Genomic DNA, 24932 nt, shown 5'->3' on the forward strand with positions numbered 1-24932 from the left:
GCTCCTTAAGATGCCAGTTTTGGAGTCTGTCCCAAAATTACACGTGACTACGATCGATGATGCTTTTTACTCGAAATTGGATTTTGTTTCTCTGGAGGACGTTTAAGGGGACTGATTGAACGGAAGAAAATAAAACCGTCCACCAACGATATGCGAAACTGAATAAGAAAGTACAACAGCAACACTGACACGGTTTTTGACATTTCTTTTATTATTTTTAAACACACAACCGGGTTGACACTAATAAGTAAATTCTGAAACACAAAACACTTCGGCAGTCATCGCAATGTCTGTAAGCACGCTGTAACCGAGGTTGTTTAAACGGAGGAACTTCTGGAGAAGATCATTCACACAGGTGCACACACGCACACGTACGCACATACACACTCTCTCACACACGCACTCCACGACTACGGCGTGTCTTTCTATTTATTCAACAGTCTTTTGTCGGAAAATCCAACGTTCATAAGTTGGGGTCGCCGTCAATAGCGCGCGCACGTTGTCCGGCACTGCCACCTGTCCCGCGGTACTGCTGTCGAGCTAATGGTCAGTCTCTCCCACCACGTCCACTTCCTGGTCCAGCAAACTGCTGCTGCTGTCGTCTCGCGCGAAGCCGTGGGTAACTTCCCTCCTAACTGCTAGTCCTCGGGCTTCTCCGTGCTCGCTCATTCTCGCCGTTGGCCGCTGTCCTGGTGCATCTTGGTGAGGTGGTTTACCGACGGTCTCTTCGTTGACCTTTCTCATCTGCTTCTTGTGCTTCATCCTGCGGTTCTGAAACCACGTCTTCACCTGCGGAACAAATGCACGTGACAGTGAGTGACATATTCGACACAAGCACATAAATATTCACACACGACATATATATATATATATATATATATATATATATACATAACCATAGAAATTAGAATAGGAATTAAAAATAATGCCAGCAGCATGGCAAGACAAGAGCGAAAATAGTCAAAATTAAACATAACGATAAACCAACAGGGAGGGAAGAGAGGGGTAACAAGAGTAAAAATATGCAGCAGAAAATCTAAGATAATTTATAACATCTAATTATAATTGATTAAATATCGAAAGCCAATTAAATAAAAATTTTAACTGCGCCCCCTCTGACGGGCACCAGGTCCAAACTTATGTGAGATATCGCTGACAGAGATGAAAACCACTACAATAAAATAAAACGAAAATAAAGCAAAAATAGACTGACCATTATCCCCACTCAACAGAGGACCACAACGCCAATAAAGGTCAGGGAATCGCTGCATTTCGATCGCCAGACAAATCATCGCAAAGGCGAGTCGATCGAGAGATCAGTCCGCCACCCGATCCTCAGATCGAACCGCCAATGCAGAGGACTTGAACAGCGGTGGTCCTGATGCAGCGAAAATTAAAAAATAGAACATATACGAGCACTCTAGTGCAAAGCTACACTACTGACAAAAGTAATCTTAACCAGATTATATAGACGAGTAAAGTGCAAAGTGTGTTTAGGGTCAAACGGCACCAGGGGTTTCCCCCATCTCCGTAGTTTACATTGTGGTGTAATACAGTTCACTGTAAAGGCCAGAGATTTAAAAGTATATGGATTTTGAGGTGTGTAATGTCGTGTACCGTTCTTCTTCTGGCCATTTAGCCGCCAGACCCCTGCTGAGGCCCGACGTTGCCCACACTTAGCCCCGTGGAGGTAGACCAGGTACCCAGTAGTTGTAGTTTATTCTGGCAGGTTCTGCCACCTAGTTTCCTGAGATTTCAGTGGATAGGACCTTAAAAAAAAAAAAAAAAAAAAAAACGTTTGCGTGGGTTGATCACTAGATTGAAAGACCGAAATGTGAACGAACTTAATTCGGAACTATTAAATTTTGACCTGTGGGGTATGCGCTGGCGAGCAGATGTCGATCGACTAGCCTTTACGGAGATTTGTCTCGGGATCGAAATGCAGCGATTCCCTGACCATTATTGGCCTTTTGGTCCTCTGTTGAGATGGGGCGTAACAGTCAGTCTATTTTTTGTTTTATTTTACTGTAGTGGTGTACATTTCTGTTGGTGATATTTCACATAAATTTGGACCTGGTGCCCGTCAGAGGGGGCGCCGTTAAATTTCTATTTTAATTGGCTTTCAAAATTTAATCAATTATTATTTATTATTCTTATAATTAGATGTTATAAATTATCTTAGATATTCTCCAAAATTTTTACTCTTGTGATCCCTCTCTTCCTTCCCTGTTGGTTTATCGTTATGTTTAATTTTGGTTATTTTCGCTCTTGTCTCGCCATGCTGCTGACATTATTTTTAATTCCCATTCTAATTTCAATGGTTATATTTCAAGCATCATGTAGAGGAATACGCTTTTTGCTGCCTCTGATGTTTGCTGTACCTTTTTATTTTATTTTTATTATGAATGATTCAGTTTCCAACTATTTTAAACGTTATTCAAATATATGTATAATTATATATACCGTATAGTGTCTCAGGAACTTTGCTGGTTTATGTTGCATTAATTATAAACACATGGAGTGAGAGTGTGTGTTTGAAATAGCGCTCCAAAATTTTAAACTGAAATACGTTCATGGAATCTAAATTTTTATAACTCTAATATCACGTGAATATTAAGATAGTTTATTTAGCTATTAACTGAATCACTATAGATTAAACTAACGCTTCGGGAACCTTGCCGGAATCCATCCTCAGACAATATATAGGTTGTTGCCCGCCTCCTGCTTGTCGAGTGTACAAATTCCGACTACGCGTTCTAGAGGTATTTTTTCCTTGGCAACCCGCCCTATGATAGCACTCACCCTAGGCATAATCCTAAACTTCCCAATTATACCATTAACTTAAGTTCCAGAACCTTCACTACAGCGGAAGTAAATAAATTAAATAAAGTTTAAACTTCGAATCCACACCAACCCAAGTCCCCACACTTAACATCCACAACAGTTTCATGAACTTCGGGGATGACCAAGCCAGGGATTCCATTAAACTCACTTCCATACAGTTACTTCAGAACACAGACTACAAGAAGACAAAATAGTCCTCATATCAAAAGCAGATACAGGACACACCACAGTTATCAGGGACACAAAGGACTACATCGATAAAGTGCAAGAGCTGTTAAAAGGCCCCAACCCGTACAGAACGTGCGGTCGGCATTGAGACATCAGGAAACCAGGAAGCGGGCAGCAGTCTACGTACAGTCTGAGGATGGGTTCCTGCAAGGTTTCCGAAACGTTACGTTAATGCATAGCGATTTCGTTAATAGATAAAAAAACTATCTCAATATTTACGTGGTAAAGATTGTCATTATAAAAATCTAGATTTCATGGGAAACCATCCTTCTCCAACTGTATTAGAAATTCTTTCCCTTCCAACCTGTGATTACACTATAGAACAGCCATACCTTAGCCTGTGCCTAAAATTTTATTCCGTGTCAGAAGTTAAAAACCTTCGTATTTAAAAATATTCAGAAAAACCTCGGCATCACTAATATGATTGGGATGTAAGAGAGTGGAATACCCCAACACCCGCCTTTCACAGTTTGGTGAAAACATCCAAAACTCACAAATACATTTAAATCTTTCACTGGAATAAACAGAATATGTGTGTCTAATCTCTGTCTCGCCCTCTCACTCATTTTGAACGAACGAATATTTCTCAATGTTTTGAACGAAAGAACTGCCAATTACATTTCAGACATCGAAATCGGTTTTCATTTCTTCTGACGACCGCTTTGAGCGGCTGACTGAAGTTTGGTGACTGGCGTTGCTCCCCAATCACCCGACTGGGAGCACTTTACGCTTTCTCTGCGCGAGATGGTTGTTTCCTTTCGTCGGTGGAGACTTTAAGGTAAGCTTCCTGGAGCGGGTCTGTCTCCTGGGCGAACTGATTCCGTTCCAAATCTTTGTAATCTGTTGTTCGCACGTCCATTTGCATTCGCTGCCGTTGCAGAACTTGCGTCGCTTTACAATTAACCCTAAAGTATAACCGTGTAGTGCAGTTAATGATTTGAAGACAATAGTTGAGCCAGACGGAGCTGTCGGATATCGGAACACAGCGGACGAGTGACAAAGCCGAACCTAGTCATAATGCTGCGCTCAAACCACGCTTATTAGTGAGCTGTATCAACGGCAATTACAGCAGTAAGCTATAATACGGGGATTTCTAAGTGCCTTCTATTATATGAGCGAATTAGGGCCGGTCCAAGTACGGCACAACTCGTGCACAAACCAAACCGGTTGTGTTCGCAATAAATGGAGCTGTGGGATTACTAATAATGCACTAATACGAAATCCGTTTGCATTGCGAAACAGCCACCGTGCGCAGCGTTTCGCAGATATCCCGAGGACAGGATGCTGCTGCTGCTGCACGCGCCATCTCAACACGGGCTGCTTTTGTCGTCACCAACACCAGACCCAGTCATTTTTCTGCCTCTTCACGAGAGAAAAACGCAGTAATAGTAGTGAAAACAGACTCTAATAAACCTCGAATAAATTGCTAAGTGCGCGAGTTTTTGTTTCCCCAAAATAGCTTAATGCGCCGAAAGGGACGAGGGAAGTATTGATTGCGTTTATTCGTTGGTCTGTAATTGGGAGCTCAAAGGCATTTCGAACTGGCAGAATGCATACTTAAATCAGCGTGGACGGACGGCAATCAGTCTTCTCCTTCGCTCTGTTATTTTGTGTATCACACCCATCCAGCTAATCCATTGGTTGTTCTCGGTGGCTCAACTGCCAACATAAAAAAGGTAATAAAGATGTCAAAAAATTATGGAAACCCATTTCATTAGGGCATAAGCAGAAGCGCACTAGAATTCTCGCCATTTTGCTTATATTGCTCTGACCGTGTAGTCGAAATTGGAAATTCATTTATTATTCGGATGGATACAATATCCATTCATCAAACCAAAGACAACGCTAAGTATCAAACTGCTCTCTCTTGGTTTATCGTTCTAAAAGATCAAACTAATCAGAAAGCACTCTTATACTACAATATCACGAATTAAGTTAATCTATTCACTTACAGTTGTCAAATCGCAGGATTTAAATCAATTAACTTAATTCATAACAATTACTTAATTCTTAATTCATAACAATCTTTAAAAGTTGAAATAGCTTTCAAAATAAGTTTTTAAATTTAGTTAAATTAAATTAAATTATTGTTGTTGTGGTGGTAATTATTTATATAGCGCAGTAGATCCCAGGCCGCAGAGCACTATGGTATGTTGGCACATGCACATTATTTTGTAATGTTGCAGCGTCATATAAGAAAAGCGGTTCTAACCCTTGTTTCTTGAAACTTCTTTGTGATTTTTATAATGACATCGATGAAGAGATAGAGGCGTGATGTTAAAATTTTCAGATTGGAATAGTCATTAATGATCAGTATCAAGAAGAGCTTCTTAAGGAAGACTTGAACAGGATTGAAGAATGATCAGAAGAGTGGCAGCTATGTTTAATATGACAAAATGCAAGTCATACCTGGGAAACGGGCAACACTTGGTGAGGTTGAATTAACAACAGTGGAGGAAGAAAAGGACCTGGGAGTTATGATACGGAAGATATGAATTTTTTTCTAAGCAGTGTAAACAGGCAGCCAGGAAAGTCTATGGTGTCTTATTCGATGATTTATTGAAACATTATTCTGTAGAAATAGATAGGGAGGTCATGACGCACTGTATAAGGCATTTATAAGATCACATTTTGAATACCGTGTTCAAGTAAGGAGATCTCATCTAAAAAAAAACATTTAGTTTCTTGAAAGGGTTCAAAGATGAGCAACTCGCATAGTGAGATCGGGAAAAGGATGATGAGGAAAGTTCCATTTATACGGGCTACAGAGCATGGCAACCAGGCACCACAAAGGTGACATGATTGAGGTTTATAAGACTGCAAGGAGGAGGAGTTAGTAAAATGAATGAAGGCGGAATTTTCACTGTTATAGAGAATTCCTGAACTTGGGGAAATAAATTTAAATCCGGCTTCCCCTTCTGAAATTAAAATCCGTGGCTTTAACTACTGCAACGTCTTTCTTCATCTTCCAACTGACGAATGCATGATCAGTTCCTGTATTTTAAGCCCTGTCACGTCACCTGAATTGTTAGTAATGATGACGTCAAGAATATTCTCACCCCTAGTACTTTATCCAATATGCTGGTACAAATAACAACCATCTAGTTTATTTTAAAAACAAAATTTCCCCATGGTGAGTTTTACTACTCCCACTTATTTCAATCAATCTGTGGCAGATGAAAGTCACCCACAATAAGACATTCAAACTTGCCCATTCCATCTACACGTAAAGACTTCCGTCATATTCTTCACAATCTTCTGGTCTGTAGGTTACTCCCACACTCACACCGGAAATGCCCGCAGCAATTTCCGTTTGAGTCCCGATGTCGCTGGACTTTGTATTGTATCTTGTAGCAACAATAATTTAAGTAAAATTTGAAAGTTAAAAAGATTACGAAATTTAAATTTATAATATATATTACAGAATTTCCGATAATAAAATATTGCAGAAATTAAACTTTTGACAAAACTTTAACCACTAATAAAGGAGTTAAATTTAAGCTACCGAACGACAGTTACGAAGTTCCCGACTAAATATCGATATCGGAATCTTCGAAAAGCTAAAGTTTTTCAAATACTTTAGAAATTTAAATTTACAATATACTAACGGAATTTAAATCAACAAAGTATTACAGCAATTGTACTGCTGACAAAACTTTTAACCACTAGTGAAATTAAATGTAAGCTACCCAAAGAAAGTTATAAAGTTCCAGCCAAAATATTGATAGCAGGGGCTATCCGATTATCCACCTGCAGCTTTCCAAATACTTAACTAAATACAAAAATAAACTAACCTTCGTGACTATAGGAATTCAAATTATATATTGACTTCAGTTTTAACCGGCAATGAAGAGCTTCGGAAATGCGCAATCCTCCCCCCCCAGACACGCACCATACATTTTATGGTGTGCGTGTGTTGCTTTACACCAGTGGTTTTTAACTTTTTTTTTTAATAACGGCACCCCTAAGTAATTTATTTTATTTTGTGGCACCCCTACTCAATTTTCTGCCTGTTAGATCCGATTCTTTCTCTCTATATATCCGTATATATGTATAATATTAAAAAATATATATGTTATACGATATTTATTACGATAATATAATTATAAAAATAACATTCATAATACAAATTATATATATATACAGTATATAATTTTATTCTTTATATAGAGGTTCTAAGTAAACATCAATTATAGATCACCACAAAATTAAAAAGATACTGTACACCTTTTTATAACGAAATAAACATATAAATTAAAAATTAATAATAAGTTTAGTAACTTAAACCCAAATTACGTGGTACCCCTGGAACGTTGTTGTGGCACCTCGGTTGAAAACCACTGCCTCTCTGGAGAAAAAGCAACATTTCTATTATGTCAATTACATGCAAACTGATCTAGATATCTCCAATTTGTAGGTTACTGCACAGTCATGTACACTGCTGATGTATGGGATTCTGCTGTCCCATATATCAGTTTATAAGGTGTACACATCGCCTATCCCCACAACAACGCACTACTGAATTGAGGTACTCGCCGCAGATTCGGCGAGTACCTCAACAACAACATAGTGGTCCAGAGACATTGGGTCAAGTACTGGGCCACATCACCACTTTTAGGATGTGGTACGGTGGCTCATTCCAACAATTCTGCAGGCACAAGCTATCTCGATGATTCAGCCTTTCAACTGTTAGAGAAAAATCCGAATAAATGTGCAACAGATTCAAAGTACAGAATCTCGTGTCTGATTGACGAAATTCAATAACAAGCTTGGGGATTAAATGAATACTGTATTCTTAATCATGTATCAGTTTATTTTCATGATCGTAATATTTTTTAGGAACTTCAAAATTATGGATGCCTACCGCTTTAGGACTCTATTTTATCGATGTTCACGACTTTAGTCAGCATAATTTTTAGATTATGTTTCGAATCAGCATTAGCTTTAGAACTTAAGAGACATTATGAACCATGTGGCCGTATTAATCTGATTGTCTTATAACCAGGGCTTTAGTGGAAGGTATACGCCGTATAATCTCTGGATTAGGTGAATAGCGTATACCTTCTCGATTAATAAGCACAATATACTCTCTGCATACGTAACATTCACAGAGTATACCTTCTGCTAATTTCACGACTACAGCACTGCTTATGACCCTTGAGTTCATTGCCTATAGTGCCCAAATTGATTCGCGATGTGGACTGTAAGAAATTTGACCAAGATTATTGAAATCTGTCACTTTGAAGACAAGGTCTGCCGATTGTGAGACCGTCTTGATTTTTAAGACTATTCATGGTCTCTTCATAGACTCTGCTAAAAAATATATACCATTTTTGACAGTTACGAATTCAAGTAGAACTTGTTCCCATAATTTAGAGTTGTCTAAAGTTTTCCCGAATTCTTGGAGTTAATGCAGAGCAGCCACGGCCTACCGCCGTCTTCGGAGAATGTAAAGCAAAGCTAATTTCGTTTTCTTTTCCGTATTTAGGCGTTGCTTATTAATCTGTTTGGTTTCCCACCCCTTCCTGGATCCCCTCCCTGTTTAAAAAGGCGTTTGCTTCCACAATTAAATTAATTTATAATGAACGTTGTTTTTAATTACGTATTATTAAAGTAATCTGAGTGCAATTAGCGACTACAAAGCTCCACTTCCTGGACAATTCGGAAATCGCCTTCATTATTTACCACGACTTCTTTAAGAACTTTCTGTTAACGACAACTCCCCCACCTCTATTTAGTAGGAAATGTTACGCAATCTTGTTTGTTGTCACTGATATGATGTTCATTAAGTTTTTCTATCCGACTGTAGAAATTACTTAATTAGTTCTCTCCACCGGCATTTTTAGGAGGATGCGATGGTTGCTTTGCAAACTCCTGCCGGAATCAGCCGCCCCCAATAGTTGTGGCCTCCACAAAAAAAAAAAAAATCCGCATCAGCGTCTCATTCACTAATTAATGAACCAAAGTAATTAACGATGATCGCTTTGTTTCAGGCCGGCTAATTTCCTCTTCTGTTTGTGTGCAGTCAAGAAGAAATCGGACATTGCACAGCCGAAGCCTAGAGACGTTTCATTGCCTGGTTTTCGTGCTGGTTACGTCACCGAGAAAATAAGAATGGTCTTTTGCTCTGGAGATTATCGAGGATTTAAAGTATCAGCGCAGCCGATTAAGTCATAGCTATAAAAAGGGAGGCTTATTGCTCCAAGTGCGTATCTTCCCCCCTCTCTCTCTCTTCTTGGTGATTAAGCCCATAAAGTATTTTATCTTTTTTGATGGTGTTCACCGCTTGCAATAAAGCTTTAGAATTGTTCTGTGTTCAGTCAACTCTGTTGAGACTGTGCATATGACAATACACCACTTTTTCCTTGCCTTTAAAAGCCTAAATTGCTTCCATCAATCATTTTACCATGAAAAGCTACGAATACCAGAACACTAACAAAACACTCATGTCATCAGAACATCTCGAAATATTTTTGTATTTTGGCACACCATTACTAAATTTGAAAGGGTGTAGGCACAAAAATTCAGGGGTGTAGATAGTCTATCCCACCAGTTCTTCAACTATCTATACGCTGAAGATCTCATGGAATTTGAATTCTTCAAAAGATATTCTGAAAACATGAGGTACATTTCATGAACTTAGTGAGGCTTGGAGGAAATACTCTTGCAGCCACGTAATCAGAAAAATTATATGTTTATTGTATACAGAAAGTACACTCACTCGCCAACAAATTAGAAACCATATGCAAACCTTGGGGTCAACAGATAATTAAACGTACAGTATGGAAATATAAGTGGTGTTACTGGAGCGCGTTTAGCAGGAGCCACAATGGAGAAACAAAAGAAATCACAAAAGATAGTTGTCGAAGGCAACTACAGTATCTCAAAAAAAGGAGAATGCAGTTCTAAAAGGAAGAAATGCGGAATTCCAAGAACAATTTGGAATTTAAACGAGACCCAGGAATTTAAAGAGGGTTGTGCGTCAGAATAAAATAAATTTTCAGTTTACACTCCGGGACGACCAAACGGTCAGAGGAGTTCACAGGATAGACAGAATACAAGAAACAGCACCGTATTCAGCAGTCACGGGCTTGAACCTCGGTCACTCAAGGCACGATTACTTATTCACCCGCGCGCTTAACAACTAGGCTACAGCGGCCTTAAAAGGTCCGCTGTTCAGCAAGTAACTTAAAAATTATATTTTGGCAAAGACTCATTTCCAACTGAACTATTCAGCGCGAGTTGAAGAATCTCGGATTTGGTAGTCGTGTTCCCATATGAAATCCAGTTCCTTCTGTAAACAAATCTTTAGATTCTTGATATACACTTTTTTGATTTTTTAAAATAAAAACAAATACACTTTTTGCACCAATGGTAGGATGAACGTGTGGCGTGAACCTCGAATTCATGGATACAGACTATCTCGTGTTCACCATTCAAGGGACTGGAGGTGGTATCATGGTATAGGATAGGTTTTGTTGGTAGACTGGTTCCACTCATACCGTTAGAAGGTCGTGTGTAACCTCCAATTATTTTTTTCTCTCGTATCTGAACAACTTCACCCTGCAATGCGTCATTTTTACTCGGATTGCGTGTTTTCTTTCAGGGCCACATCGCAACTATCGAACATTTACAAGCATTCCAAAATGTACCCTAGCTGACTAACTTCCCAGATATGAAACCAGTTGAGAATGTCTGTGACATATTGGAAAGTGCGGTTCAGCTTTGTAGTTCTCTAGTGACCAGCTGACAAATGTCCTAATGGAAGGATGGTGATATCTGGAGCTAGCCTGCCTTAGACACCTAGTAGAATCCATGCCACAACGTGTGCGGGCTGTAATTCGTACAAAAGGTGGTCCTACTTGATAATGAATAAGGTTTCTAATTTTTTGGCCAGTGGGTGTATGTGCAATGCGAGGATGGTGGCATTTTCAGTGCCTTTTTGCAAATGTCGTTTTTAGACGAATTGCATAAGTATCCGTAAATCAGCTTTCATATTCCTATTCCTATCCGTTTTTGGTTATACTGTATTTAGTTAGAGCAAAAAAAAAAAAAAAAACTGGATCGAATTAAAGGATTACGTTAAGCATCACTTCTGTAATTTCTGAAAGAAATTCCGCTTTGCTGGATTCAAAACTTTACGCGAGCTACTCAACGTAAATGATGATTATCTATTTATGATAGCAATAATCAGTTGGCTATTTTTCCAAACTTTCTTCCCAATTTCTGAACACACAGTGTAGATGAAAAAGTAATTTTTGATAGAAATACAAGTACATACAAGTATACATACAAACATTGGTGGACTGGTCAGGGTGCCAACTTGCACGATGGCAAGTGGGCCCCTTAAACATCAGACAATATGTTAAAAATGTTAATGACCTTTTAGTAGCTTGAAAATATGATTAAGCAAAAATTAAACGATAGCCTTATAGTTGTAGTAGTAGTAGTAGTAGCACTATAGACCGATCTCCACTGCATCCACGCTCCTAAAGCTACTGGAAAAAGTCCTTCTTCCGCATATAACACGCCATCTTCTTCCACAATCATCAAAACAACTCCATTATGTTCTCCCTAATAGATCAACTGTCTCCAACCTTCTGGCAGTCCAAACGGAAATTGTAAATGCATTTGAGGCCAAATCAGAAATGGCGGTTGTTTATGCCGATATTGAAGCTGCTTTTGATAGCCTCAACATCTCAGCCCTTCTGAATCTCCTAACCAATTTCTTTCGGATCAAAGGTGACGTTTTCGCTTTTCTGCACTCGCTCCTCCGGAACAGAACAGTGTACCTCACTCATCGTAACCTCTGCTATACCCGATCCATCAATGCTGGTGTGCCGCAAGGTGGCGTTTTATCGGGGTTACTTTTTACCGCCCTCCTTATTCCGTTTGTGTGTAACAGTGATGATGTCATTACCTACGCCGACGATATAAAGTTCCTAACGGAAATACCCCCATCAGCCGACAGGGGAGTGATCACATCGGAAATCTGTAATAAGATCACAGCTTTCTCTAGCCATCTCAACCATTTCGGTCTCAAACTGAACCCCCAAAAATCCGTTATTATGGTTTTTTCTCTGAAGAAGTGTCCCACATCCATACAACCCTCACTGCAGGGTGCAGTTATTCCAAGTGTTACTAAACACAAAGATCTCGGTGTAACCTTCGACCCAAACCTTAGGTTCAACTGTCACATCGAATGTGTTCTACGCAAGATCAACCGAATGCGCTGGATTGCCCGTCAACATCTTCTTCATAACACAGACGCAAGAACCACAATCAGATATCTGGAAACCATTGTGTATCCTACCTTTCTGTATGCCTCTGAAATATGGGCATCCGCAGTACCTTCTCTCATGAAGCCCATCTTCGCCAGTGAATACTGGATATTGAAGTGGGCAACCCACAAACATCGACTCCCCCCTCAGCAGAGGACCACCAGCATGGCCGACCAACTCCAAATCCCGCGGCTGCCTCAAATAATCAGCATGAGGAGAACTGTGACCACAGTCAAAATGCTGGTTGGCAAAATCAACTCCCCTGACTTCTGGGATATATGCCAGTGGCATGTTCCACTTCCGTCCTTACGAGCCACCCCTCTTCTTCAGCTACAACGGAACAGGCTGAAGATCAGTGACAGATTCCTACCTGGACAAGTACTTCCTACAGTACAAGCCCTGCTAATGCTCGGAGTTGACCTGCAGAAATTCGCTTCTGATCGCAATTACAGGCGCTGGTTGGCCGAACTTGTTCCCCTTTTGTTTGGCCCCTGATGTCGACTCATACTGATATCTCCATCTGCTATCTCCTATGAGGTGCATAACGGCACGTCGCAGGCAAATCGACGAACTGTCTTCACAAGAAAATGCAATACCGAACAATAATGTGGCACTGTGAAATTTTCTGACTTGTGTGAATATGCTTAAATATGTGCTTTGTACATATGAACGTGTACATACCTTGGTGTACTGTCTGCCTCACAACTATGTACATACTCATACCTATTGAATGGCTAATGCTACGTTTTTAATTGTTATGTAATATTTTATACTGCACAAATTTTTATACTGTACATATTTTTATATTACCCCATATCATTGTCAAGCCCCTGGCCTCCTGGCTGTGGCGGGCACATTATTGTATCTTTACTGTACAATAAAGATTTTCTTCTAGTAGTGGTGGTGGCATGTGATGCAAGAAAGGAAATGTATGAGCTTATGCAGCATCAGCCAAAAAAAAAAAAAAAAAATCACACCATTCCCTCCAAATGCCTGTCCAGTTCCTCCTTAAATTTATTTAACCTATCAACTTCCACAACGACAGATGGAAGTTTGTTCCAGCAATTAACCACCCGCTGGCTAAAGGCAAATTTCCGCATATCTAATCTACATCTGTCTTTTCTTAATTTGAATTTATTTAGGTTCGTAATCTGAACAAGTGGGAGGATCCCATCAGAATTCAGCGTGCTCAACCCATTCAAGGCCTTATACACCTCAATCAGATCACCGCGCTGGTGTCTAGTCTCCAGCCACTGCAATCTGCAGAACTTAAGCCTCTCTTGGTAAGAGGAGGCAAAGGGGCCCACCCTCTCTTGGGTGGGCCCCTTTGTCTCCTAGCAAGCAATATTTTTAGACCCAGTCCGCTACTGCATACAAATACATATATAATTAAATCATTACATTAAATTAATACGTAAACATAACTTAGCATTAAGATATTCTTGTAGTGAACTCTGCTAAGTAAAAATATCTTTCGTACCATAATTTCGTTTCATAATTTTGTACAAAAAATATATCGGACACTAAAAATGAAAAGATGAACTGCATCAGAAAATATTTTATTCTTGTCTGGTGACCAGCTTTCATTAATTTATATGTAAACCTTTGTAACTTAAAGCAAGATTCTATTTTTTTGAACAAAACACAAAATGTTCAGTTCTATAAAATTCTTCAAAATGTTTTTCACAAGCTTATGCAGATCTAAAATTTCCTTAAAATGTTTCTGACAACTGTGCGGTTCCCAAAATTCTTTAAAAATGCGTGAAATAGTCGTCGCAGGTCTCATTTCTTTAAAATGTCTCTGACATTTTGTGCTCTACGAATTCAGAAAATGGATGCGTTCCCTGTACCGTGTCAGTCCGTCCTCATTTAACAGGGGGGGGGGGAGCTCCCGGTGGACGGATTTTCATGAAATTTTATATTTGGCCTTTAAAAAACATTTGTCGAACCGCTCAAATTTCGTTGAAATCAGAAAAATAGAAATCCGGCAAATAATATTTCTTTCTTCCGTACAAATTGTGTGGGCAAAAAAAGATTATATGTAGTTTTAATTCGGTATTTTTAACCTTTGACAGGTAAGTATTGTTATTTAAGACTCGTGAATGTGGTGTCGCCTGTGAACAGATGCATGTATATAGAGAAGGGGGGACTTAAAAGTATATGGGAGAAGAGTAATGAATATTATATAGTTGTAATTAAACTGAACGGCTAAGTGAGAATGTAAAACTATAGAGTTTTATTAAGTGTTCTGTAAAGTTATAACTTTAGTAATTAATTGATAAGAAGATAACTGCATTTCCTTTTCATTTCAGTTAATCACAAAAAAAAAATAAACTCATTTTATGAAAAAAATAGAATGTATCTGAAATGTAGAGTACTGTGCACATTAACTAACTTGTTCTCTGTAGAAAGTCGCTCGGTTCTCATACCGCAATATTGTTTCGAGTTCAGTGTTCTATGGTAGACTGAAGATGCTGCTGCAGCTAATTCCATAGAGGTTCACATGAAAGAGACGACAGGAGAGGTACTCTTCACTTTTTAGAATACAGCACCTGACACCGAACGCTTATCTTGGAAGTTTTGTTTGTTTATTTATTTATATATATACCCGTTTCTCACACACGGGGCACACAGACCCTAAATAAAGGTGAGAACGCTAGGAGTTACAGAAAATACAAAACAGTAATAATCAATAGAAAACTAGAATTAAAAAATATATAAAATTTACATTAAGAAAGCAGAGTAAGGAGCAAATTCTTATAGATAGATGGATTAAGAGTAAAATCAATATTGTAGTTATTCATTACGTGACAGAAACGAAATAGAGGACTTCGAAGTAAGTGATGAGGACGAGAGACGGACAGGCAGTGAGAAATTAATTTTATAACGAGAATTCAAACGGGGTATAGCGAAAGGTATTTATTCAAGAAGAGATGGAGAATCGATAATGGAGTTTATGATATTGTAGACAAAAAGAGACCCATGGAGTTGTCGTCTAGAGTGAAGAGGAATGATTCTGAAGCGACCACAAAGGGCTTCATAATTTCGACGGTGAAAGGCAAAATGTGATTTCGATAGCGTAAGAATTTAATGGATTTAATTTGAATTCTCTCAATTCTCTCTCAAGAATAGGAACATTGAACAATGGGACGATGAATGGAAAGCGTAGAGAGATTGTGGATTTGATGCAAAGAAGAAGAAGAGTGAAGATCCTATGCCTACAAGAGACAAGGTGGAAGGGAAATAAAGCAAAAGAGCTCGGTGAAGGGTACAAGTCGTTCTTTAGGGGAGCGGATGAGAGAAGAAGAAATGGAGTAGGTATTGTAGTTGATAAGGAGTTAAAAGATGGAGTGTGTGAGGTTAACAGAAGGAGTGATAGGATTATGAGCATCAAACTGGAAGTGGGTGGACCACAATAGTATGTGCGTATGCCTCGTAAGTAGGATGCGGGGAAGAAGAAAAGGACAGTTTTTGGATGGAAATGGATGAAGTGGTCATGGCAATACCTGAGAAAGAGAGGTTGATTGTTGGGGGCGATTTAAATGGACAATTTAAGAAGAAGCAAGAGAGAGAAAGGAAGAGTGTATGGAAGGTGGAGTATTGGGGAAAGAAATAGAGAAAGGGAGAGGATAGTAGAACACGCAGTGGCAATCGACCTGGCGATAGTTAACACCTACTTCGAAAAGAAAGAAAGCCAGCTGATAACATACAAGAGTGGGGAAAGGACAAGCCAGATTGACTATATCATATGCCGTGGGAGGCATCTAAAGAAATGAGGAACAGCAAGGTGATAAACGGAAAAAGTGTCTGCACAACAAAGATTGCTCGTGGTCGATTGGGAGGTTGCAGTGGACAAAAGTAGGAAATATTCAAGACAGGGGGAGAAAAGGATAAAATGGTGGAGATTGAAAGAGCAGGGTTTGCGGAAGGAGTTTAGGGAAAAGCTGCTAAAAGGAATAAAGTTCTCGGAAGACGTGCAAGAGTGATGGAAGTTAAATAGTTGTATCATAAGGAAAGTTGGAGAAGAGTTGTTGGGAAAAACATCAGGAAAGGGAATGCCGGGGGGAAAGGAGGCTTGGTGGTGAAATGAGGAAGTGCAATCGGTGATAAAACAAAAGAAGGAGATGAAGAAAATATGGGATTTAACAGGTAGCCCAGGAAGATAAAGAAGCATATAAATTAGCAAAAAGGGCTGTGGCAATAGCAAAGGAGAGGACAGTGGACGAGGCCTATGGGGAACTGGAAAGGAAAGATGGAGATAGGCAATTGATGAGAATAGCCAAAGCGGGAGACAAAGCATCGAAGGACTTCTCATCAATAAAAAAGATAAAAGATGAGAGGGGAGTGGTTATACAGGATTAGGAGAAGGTTAAGGAAAGGGTGGAAAGACTATTTTAAGAAGTTATTAAATGAGGAAAAGCCAAGAGCATTATGCGAGAATGGAGAGACGAATGAAAGAATAGTGGAAGGCATAAGCAGGAAAGAAGTGGAAAGAGCACTCAGAAAAATGAAGAGGGGGAAAGCTGTGAGAAGAAGGGATCGATATCCTATGGGACTTTATGGAAAAACTGTGGCAGCAGGAGAGGATACCCGATGAGTGGAGGGAAAGTATACTTGTGCCAATGTATAAAGGAAAGGGTGATGTGCAGGAATTTGGCAACTACAGGGGAATAAAGTTAATGTCTCATTCGATGAAGATCTGGGAAAGAATTGTGGAAGGAAGGATAAGGCAGGAGACGGAAATAGGAGAGGAACAGTTTGGTTTCATGCCGGGAAGAGGAACAACAGATGCGGTATTTTCTTTAAGGCAGGTGATGGAAAGATACACGGAGATGCAAGTAGAGTTGCACATGGTGTTCATAGACCTGGAAAAAGCATATGATAGTGTGCCCAGACAAGAGGTATGGAGATGCATGAGGGAGAAGAGTGCATTAGAAAAGTACGTAAGGCTTGTGAAGGAAATGTACGAAGGAGCGGTGACTCAGGTTAAGAGTAGTGTAGGTATTACTGAGGGGTTCTCTGTAGAAGTTGGACTGCACCAGGGATCAGCTCTCAGCCCATATCTGTTTGATCTGGTAATGGATGTGTTGGTGAGAGAAGTGAAGAGTAGAGCACCATGGAGTATGTTGTTCGCGGATGATATCGTACTGTGCGAACCATCCCAAGGAAAGGTAGAGAAGAAATTGGAGGAATAGAGGAAAGCGTTGGAAGAGAGAGGCATGAGGATAACTAGAACAAAGACAGAATATATGATATTGAATGGAGAAGATGAGAGTTATATAAAACTGCAGGAGGAAAAGCTACCATCAGTTTCGAAATTTAAGTATCTGGGATCGAACTTTGAGCGGGATGGAGGATTGAGTGCAGAAATACAGCACAGAGTGCAATGTGGATGGATGAACTGGAGAAAGATGAGTGGGGTGCTGTGTGATAATAAAGTAAATTGTAGAATGAAGGGAAGAGTGTATAAAACTGTGGTTAGACCGCGGTGGTGAGACATGGGCGATTACAAGGGCCCAGGAGAAGAAGATGGAAGTGGTGGAGATGAGGATGCTAAGATGGATGTGTGGTGTGACGAGGAAGGACAGGATAAGAAATGACTACATCAGAGGTACGGTTAAGGTAGGGCCTCTGAGTAAAAAAATGCAGGAATCTAGGTTGAGGTGGCTTGGACATGTGGAACGAAGAAATGAGGAGTATGTGGGGAAGAGGTGTGAAAAGTTGGAGGTGATAGGGAAGAGGAAGAGGGTCCTTCCATCTCAGCTTAGGTCACCACCTAAGCTGAGATGGAAGGACAAGGTGGCAGAAGATTTAAAAGAGAGAGGATAGAGGACAGAGGAAGCCCAGGATAGGGAGGAATGGAGGAAAAGAATTAGGGACGGAAATGCCGATCCCATATAAACGTGGGAAGAAGGCGAAGATAAAAAGAATTTGAATTCTCTCAAGTCTGTGAGAAAGATATTCCTGTTGTGGGGACCAAATAATAATCAAAAATGGGAAGTGAAAGCTGCTTGCAGAGATGAATTATAACTTTTGTCACTCTTGAAAACAGAGGAAGAACGCTTGATTAATCCAAGAAGTTTGAAAGTGTGAGATATTACGTGATCGACGTGGGAAGAGGGATGAAGGTCAGATCGAAATAGGACACCTAAATCCTTGAACGTATCAGTACTTGCAATTAAAGACGTAAGTTATAATCCAATTTAATACAAATATATACTAACAAAATCAGTAGCTTTCGAGATGCGTGTCTCTTCGTCAACTGACAAATTAAATACAAAAATACAACGAGCTGAGTGAGGCATGTTAATCATGCGTCATTGTTGTTGCACGGACGTGCGCTGCTTTCTACACCACTGATCATCCAGCAATAAAACGGTTGTCTCTAGGATGGGATGTAGACGTATGCCTTTCTGCCGATTTAATGCCTTTGGATTGTTTACTATGTTGAGTGACTCTAGCCATAGGCGGTGGCGAGAGTGTCGTGAGTGGTCTACTATTTCAAAGTCGCGTTTGGGGTTAAGATCGTGGTTGGTGGCCCAAAAATGTTCCGCGACCGCGGACTGGTCAGTTTCGGCAAGCCGGATTGCTCTGTCATGTTCCGTTAGGCGATCCTGGAGACGCCTTGATGTTTCTCCTATGTAGCAACTGTTACAGTCTCTACAGGTAGTAGTAGTAGTAGTAGTAGTAGTAGTAGTAGTGGCACATGATGCAAGAAAGCAAGTGTAGGAGCTTATGCAGCATCAGCCAAAAAAAAAAAAAAAAAAAAAATCATCACACCATTCCCTCCAAATGCCTGTCCAGTTCCTCCTTAAATTTATTTAACCTATCAACTTCCACAACGACAGATGGAAGTTTGTTCCAGCAATTAACCACCCGCTGGCTAAAGGCAAATTTCCGCACATCTATTCTACATCTGTCCTTTCTTAATTTGAACTTATGTCCCCGTAGGTTCGTAATCTGAACAAGTGGAAGGATCCCATCAGAATTCAGCGTGCTCAACCCATTCAAGGCCTTATAGACCTCAATCAGATCACCGCGCAGGTGCCTAGTCTCCAGCCACTGCAATTTGCAGAACTTAAGCCTCTCTTGGTAAGAGAATCCCTTCATTCCCCTCACCAATCGTGTTGCTCTTCTCTGTACACGCTCAAGCAAATCTACATCCTTCCTAAAATGAGGCCTCCAGACCTGTACGCAGTACTCAAGGCGTGGCCTGACCATTGCCTTATACAGAGGGACAATCACCTCCTTTTCCCTGCTAGCAAAATTCCTATATATCATTGACAAAACCCCATGACCTGCCCTAGCAGCCTGTCTGCATTGCTCAGAAAACTTCATATCTGACTGCACAATTACTCCTGGGTCTTTTTCATTTTCTACCACCTTAAGTGTAGTACCACACAGTTGGTACGTTTCTCTGGGGTTACTTCTACCCATATGCAGTACTTTGCATTTGTCAAGGTTGAACTTCAGTTGCCACTTCTTAGCCCTTCTGCCCAAATTATCTAGATCCTGTTGCAGTAGCACACTGCCATTACTGTCATTAACAACCCTGCCAACCTTTGTGTCATCTGCAAACTTCGACATTAAGCCTGATATACCTTCATCAATATCATTGATAAATACACAAAACAACAGTGGACCCAACACCGAACCCTGTGGGACTCCACTAATAACATTAGTCCATGAAGAGCAGCACCCATTGATTACCACCCTCTGTCTTCTCCCACTTAACCATCCTTTTATCCATTGTAGCAACTTACCCTTAATACCATTCTGCTCCAATTTGTACAGTAGTCTTCCATGCGCAACAGTGTCAAAAGCTTTCCTGAAATCCAAGTATATGATATCAAAATTATTTTTCGCATCCAGTTCCTTTGTGACCACATCATAATAACCAATCAAATTTGTCAGACAAGACTTTCCCTTAACAAACCCATGCTGTGTTTGAATTATTGCTGCAGTCTTGTCTAGATGATCCTGCAATGCATCTTTAACCAGTGACTCCATTATTTTACCCGGAACAGAAGTTAAACTAACTGGTCTGTAATTACTCGTGTCACCCTTCGATCCACCTTTGTGAATTGGGGACACATTTGCACATCTCCAGTCCGTGGGAACCTCCCCTGAGTCCAAGGATGCTCTCATAATTATGGCTAAGGGTTTGCTTAGTTGCTTTGCCGCCTCCTTTAAAATAACTGGATAGATCCCATCCACCCCAGGTGCCTTTCTTATGTTTAACTTCAACAATTTCTCCTCCACTTTGCTCTCAGTTATTACAAAATCATTAAGCACACTGCTACAATTTGATAACCTTCTTCCATTTTCAAACTGTAATAATTCCTCACGTGTGAATGTAGATGCAAAATACTCATTCAGTTTGTTTGCTATCTGAGCAGGATCATCAACAGTCGAACCATCGATGTCAAGTGGACCAATCATATTCATCCCCTTCCTTTTAGAGTTTATATAAGTAAAGAAATCCTTGCTGTTTTTCTTAGCATCCTTTGCCAAAGATTTCTCGTAATCCGCCTTCGCCTGCCGAACCTCCTTTGTGACCTGATTACAGACTAGCTTATATCTGCCACAGGCTTCTGCGTCACCTGATAATTTATATGCATCCCATGCATTTTTCTTCTCTGTCACGAGTCTCATTAGTTCATTTGATAACCATTTAGGCCTAAACCTTGAACGATATTTCTTAATCGGTCTATAAAGTCTAGTAGCTTCCACGATTAATTCCTTGAATGCTTCCCACTTAGAATTTACTGTTTGTAACATCGTCAGTCGATCCCACTGTACAGAACTTAAAAACTGTCTGAGACCACTGTACTCCCCTTTACGGAAGCAAAAACCCTTTCCTTTACCCCTGACGGTAGTTACCTCTTTGAGTAAATCCCACTTCAGCACACTGTGATCACTGCCACCTAGTGGTTCCTTTATCTGCAAATTCTTAATACACGAATGATCACTGCTGATAACCAGATCAAGAGTATTACTTTCTCTGGTTGCCTCTCGAACATGCTGCTGCAGAAAACAATCATCCAATAAATCCACAAAAGTCTGACTGGTGTGTGAGTGACCAACCCACAAGTTCCAGTCAATATCTGGGAAGTTAAAATCCCCCATTATAAGACATTCAGATTTACTGGCCCACTCTATTTCTCTGTACAATTGTTCATTGTACTCATTCGAGTCATTAGGCCTATAACACACTCCTACCCTTATTTTTCCTTTCGCAGTGCTTATCTCGCACCAAACTGACTCAACAGAGCACTGTTCATCTATATTAACTGGGTGCACTTCCTTTGATTTTATGTTTTTCTTAATTAACAGCATAACACCCCCTCCCTTTCTGTCCTGTCTATCCTTTCTGTACACATTGTACTCCCCAAATTCCAGTTCTGCATTCCTTATATCTTTGTGACACCACGTCTCTGCTATCCCAACAATATCCGCCTTTGATGTCTTGACCAACACTTCAAATTCATCAAATTTATTTACTATACTTCTAGCATTGGTATACATGCAAGCATACATGCTCCTATGCCTATTCCTTGTTACCCTAACACATCCCATATACCCAACTATTCCATGATGACTGCCATCCGTCCCTGAAACCCCCAACACCCCTCGCTCCAGGTCGCTTCTTATTCTAATAGAAGTTGTGCAAGAATCACCTCCACCTCTGCCTGCGGTTACTGTTAAACTATTAGTCTTTGTATCCCCCCAAACTAGCAGTTTTCCGACCCACCTAACACTGCCTCGATAGCATCAGGAAATATTCTTGCACCCTTTCTATTTAAGTGTATCCCATCCCTGTAGAAGCAATCTCTCCTGTTAACAAGTACAGTCCAGGCTGAAAAAAATTCTACCCCTTGAGCCTTGCACAATCCTTCCAGGGCCGAATTGATCGACAAGGCTCTCATCATGTACTCCCTCCTATCGTGTCTGGGCAGAATTGCAGACACTTTCAAATTCAACCCTAATTCACGGCTTTTTTTCAACAGTGACCTGTACTTGTTGAGTAATTCTGCCGGTCTCCTACTCTTAATATCATTAGTGCCAACGTGTACAACTATATCACCTTTTGTGCCCTTAAAAGATGATATCCGCTCTACAACGTCATCAACCTTTGCCCCTGGCAGACATACCCTGGTCCTGTTCCACCTGTCTTTTTTACAAAGCATGTTCCCCGTTTCCCTGACAATAGAGTCACCAACAACAACTAGTTCCTGTGGAACCAGCGCATTCTGCCTTAGGGGTTGCCGCTGTGTTGCGTGATGACCAAGTGCAAGCTCTGGCGTTGATGTGGGCAGCTGAGAGCCTGATGGGCCCCTCAATTTAGTTCCTTCGAGGGCATCCACCCTGTCCTTCAAGCTCTCATATAGGCCCATAAGAACGCTGAGTTGTTGCCTGATTTCGATACACTCCTTGCATCGCGCACACACAAAGACATCCCCCATGGCAATATCATGTTCCGTTCCAGAGAGTTCGGCAAACATTTCACAAGTTGCACATTTCTTTAGGCTGTGATGCGTTGGAGAATTGCCCCCCTCAGTTCTCCCCCGAGTCACAGCACTCCTGTCACTTTGTGCCCGTTGCTTTGCTGCTCTAGTTTGGGGCATGGTAGTTTAAATTAATAAAATCAATAAATTAAATATCAATAGTATTTGAATAGAAACTATTAAATAGAAACAGTGAAGCGTATTACTATATAATTATGCGTTAGAGCTACCTAGCTACCTCAATTAAAAAATTTGAATTCCCTACCACTATATCCAAAAACAATGGCTACAAAATGGAACGAAATAACGGTTTTACCTATCGTAAGTAAAATCCACAAAAACTCTTTATCTAAATTAAAAATAAAAAATAACCAGCGTAACTATAACTATATGACTACGTATTAAGTACAATATAAAATAACAATCATGTAAATAACAGGTAAACACTTATCGTTTTTGCAGAGCCTGTAACTGATAGCTGTAACTTTTAAAGAGATTCAGCGCCCTCTCGAGGTGATGCGATATACAACATTGCTGCGTAAGACAGGTGTGACAGGGGTCTTCACGCTGGAGACAAGTGAACGTAGGTTCCTGCAGGGTAATTTGATGTTGTAACTTCTAAAGACCTTCGAGATCTGTCCTGACACGCCTGGATAATAGGGAATTTAGGCGGACGATATACCGACTTGGTTCGGTGGTCTTGGGTTGGATGTGAGTTCTTCTGCCTGTAACAGGCATCTGCTTAGCACATGGGATGGATAACCACTGGTTAGGTCCGCCTTCACACGGGAGATCTCGTTACGCCTAATTGTGTCGGTGCTGGAATGACTCCAAGCCATTCCAGCACCGACTCACATCCAACCCAAGACCACCGAGCTTTCTGGCGATTTAATGCCTTTCTGGCATTAAATCGCCAGAAAGGCATACGTCTACATCCCATCCTAGAGACAACCGTTTTAATGCTGGATGATCAGTGGTGTAGAAAGCAGCGCACGTCACGTCCGTGCAACAACAATGACGCATGATTAACGTGCCTCACTCAGCTCGTTGTATTTTTGTATTTAATTTGTCAGTTGACGAAGAGACACGCGTCTCGAAAGCTACTGATTTTGTTAGTATATATTTGTATTAAACTGGATTATAACTTACGTGTATGTTATTATGAACTATGGACCCCAATACTCCAGGCCCATTCGTTACTATGCAATTAAAGAGTTTCCAATATAATAACCAGTAGGGGCGGAGGGTCTAACTACACGATTCGAGCGAAAGCGATATAATTTACATTTTAGCGGGTTCAGAAACGAGTTATTTTTATTGAGCCACAGTGAGAGGGAATCAAGACAGGACTGCAGTTTATCGCTGTCAGTTGAAGAACAAATAACTTTGTACAGATTAATATCATCTACATAGAGTTGCCACTCAACATTAACGGATTGAAATAAGGTTGACAGATCATTAGTATAAACAATAAAGAAGCGCGGACCCAATGGTGAGCCTTGAGGAACACCTTGCTAAACAGTAAACGGAGTTGATGAAGGATCATCAATTATTATTACAGATAGTTTACGATTTCTAAGCAGTGAATCGAGCAAATCTAATAAAGGGGATTGTAGACCATAAGATGACAGCTTGAACAGCAAAAGATCGATGTGGACAGAGTCAAATCGTGCGTGTGAAATATCAAGGAAAAGCGAATTAATTTGATTTCCTTTGTCCAAATTAGTTTGTAGGAAATGAAAAAACAAGCCACGATTTGAAACAGTTGATTTCCTGGGAAAAAAAGCATATTGATGATTATTGATAAAAGGGTTAAGATTTACTAAGATATTTATAAAGAAGAATTTCAAAAATTTTCGCAATTCTATTCAGTATAGTAGTAGGTCAGTAGTTATTAGGCTTGACTTTATCACCCTGTTTTTTATAAATCAGGATGATATAAGCCTCTTTGAACAATGAAGGGTAACAGCCATTAAGATGACAGTAATTGAAGAGATTTGACATTAATTGAAGAGACAAGAGCTTTCGGCAGCAGCGGCGGCCTTCATCACTAAAAACCACTAAAACAGGA

General features: G+C 40.2%; 1 protein-coding gene across 1 annotated transcript in view; it reads right to left on the minus strand.

Annotated features, from left to right (window-relative positions):
- Nucleotides 1–540: 540 nt before the first annotated feature.
- Nucleotides 541–24932, minus strand: part of LOC150080035 (homeobox protein BarH-like 1) — a 122315-nt gene continuing 97923 nt past the window's right edge. The window contains exon 3 of the mRNA XM_090381631.1: nucleotides 541–789. Coding sequence (XP_090237757.1) covers nucleotides 541–789 — 249 coding nt within the window. The remainder of the gene's footprint in view (nucleotides 790–24932) is intronic.

This window comes from Mastigoproctus giganteus, chromosome 9, assembly GCF_048544385.1.
Source record: "Mastigoproctus giganteus isolate SK-2022 chromosome 9, ASM4854438v1, whole genome shotgun sequence".
Classification (NCBI taxonomy): Eukaryota; Metazoa; Arthropoda; class Arachnida; order Uropygi; family Thelyphonidae; genus Mastigoproctus; species Mastigoproctus giganteus.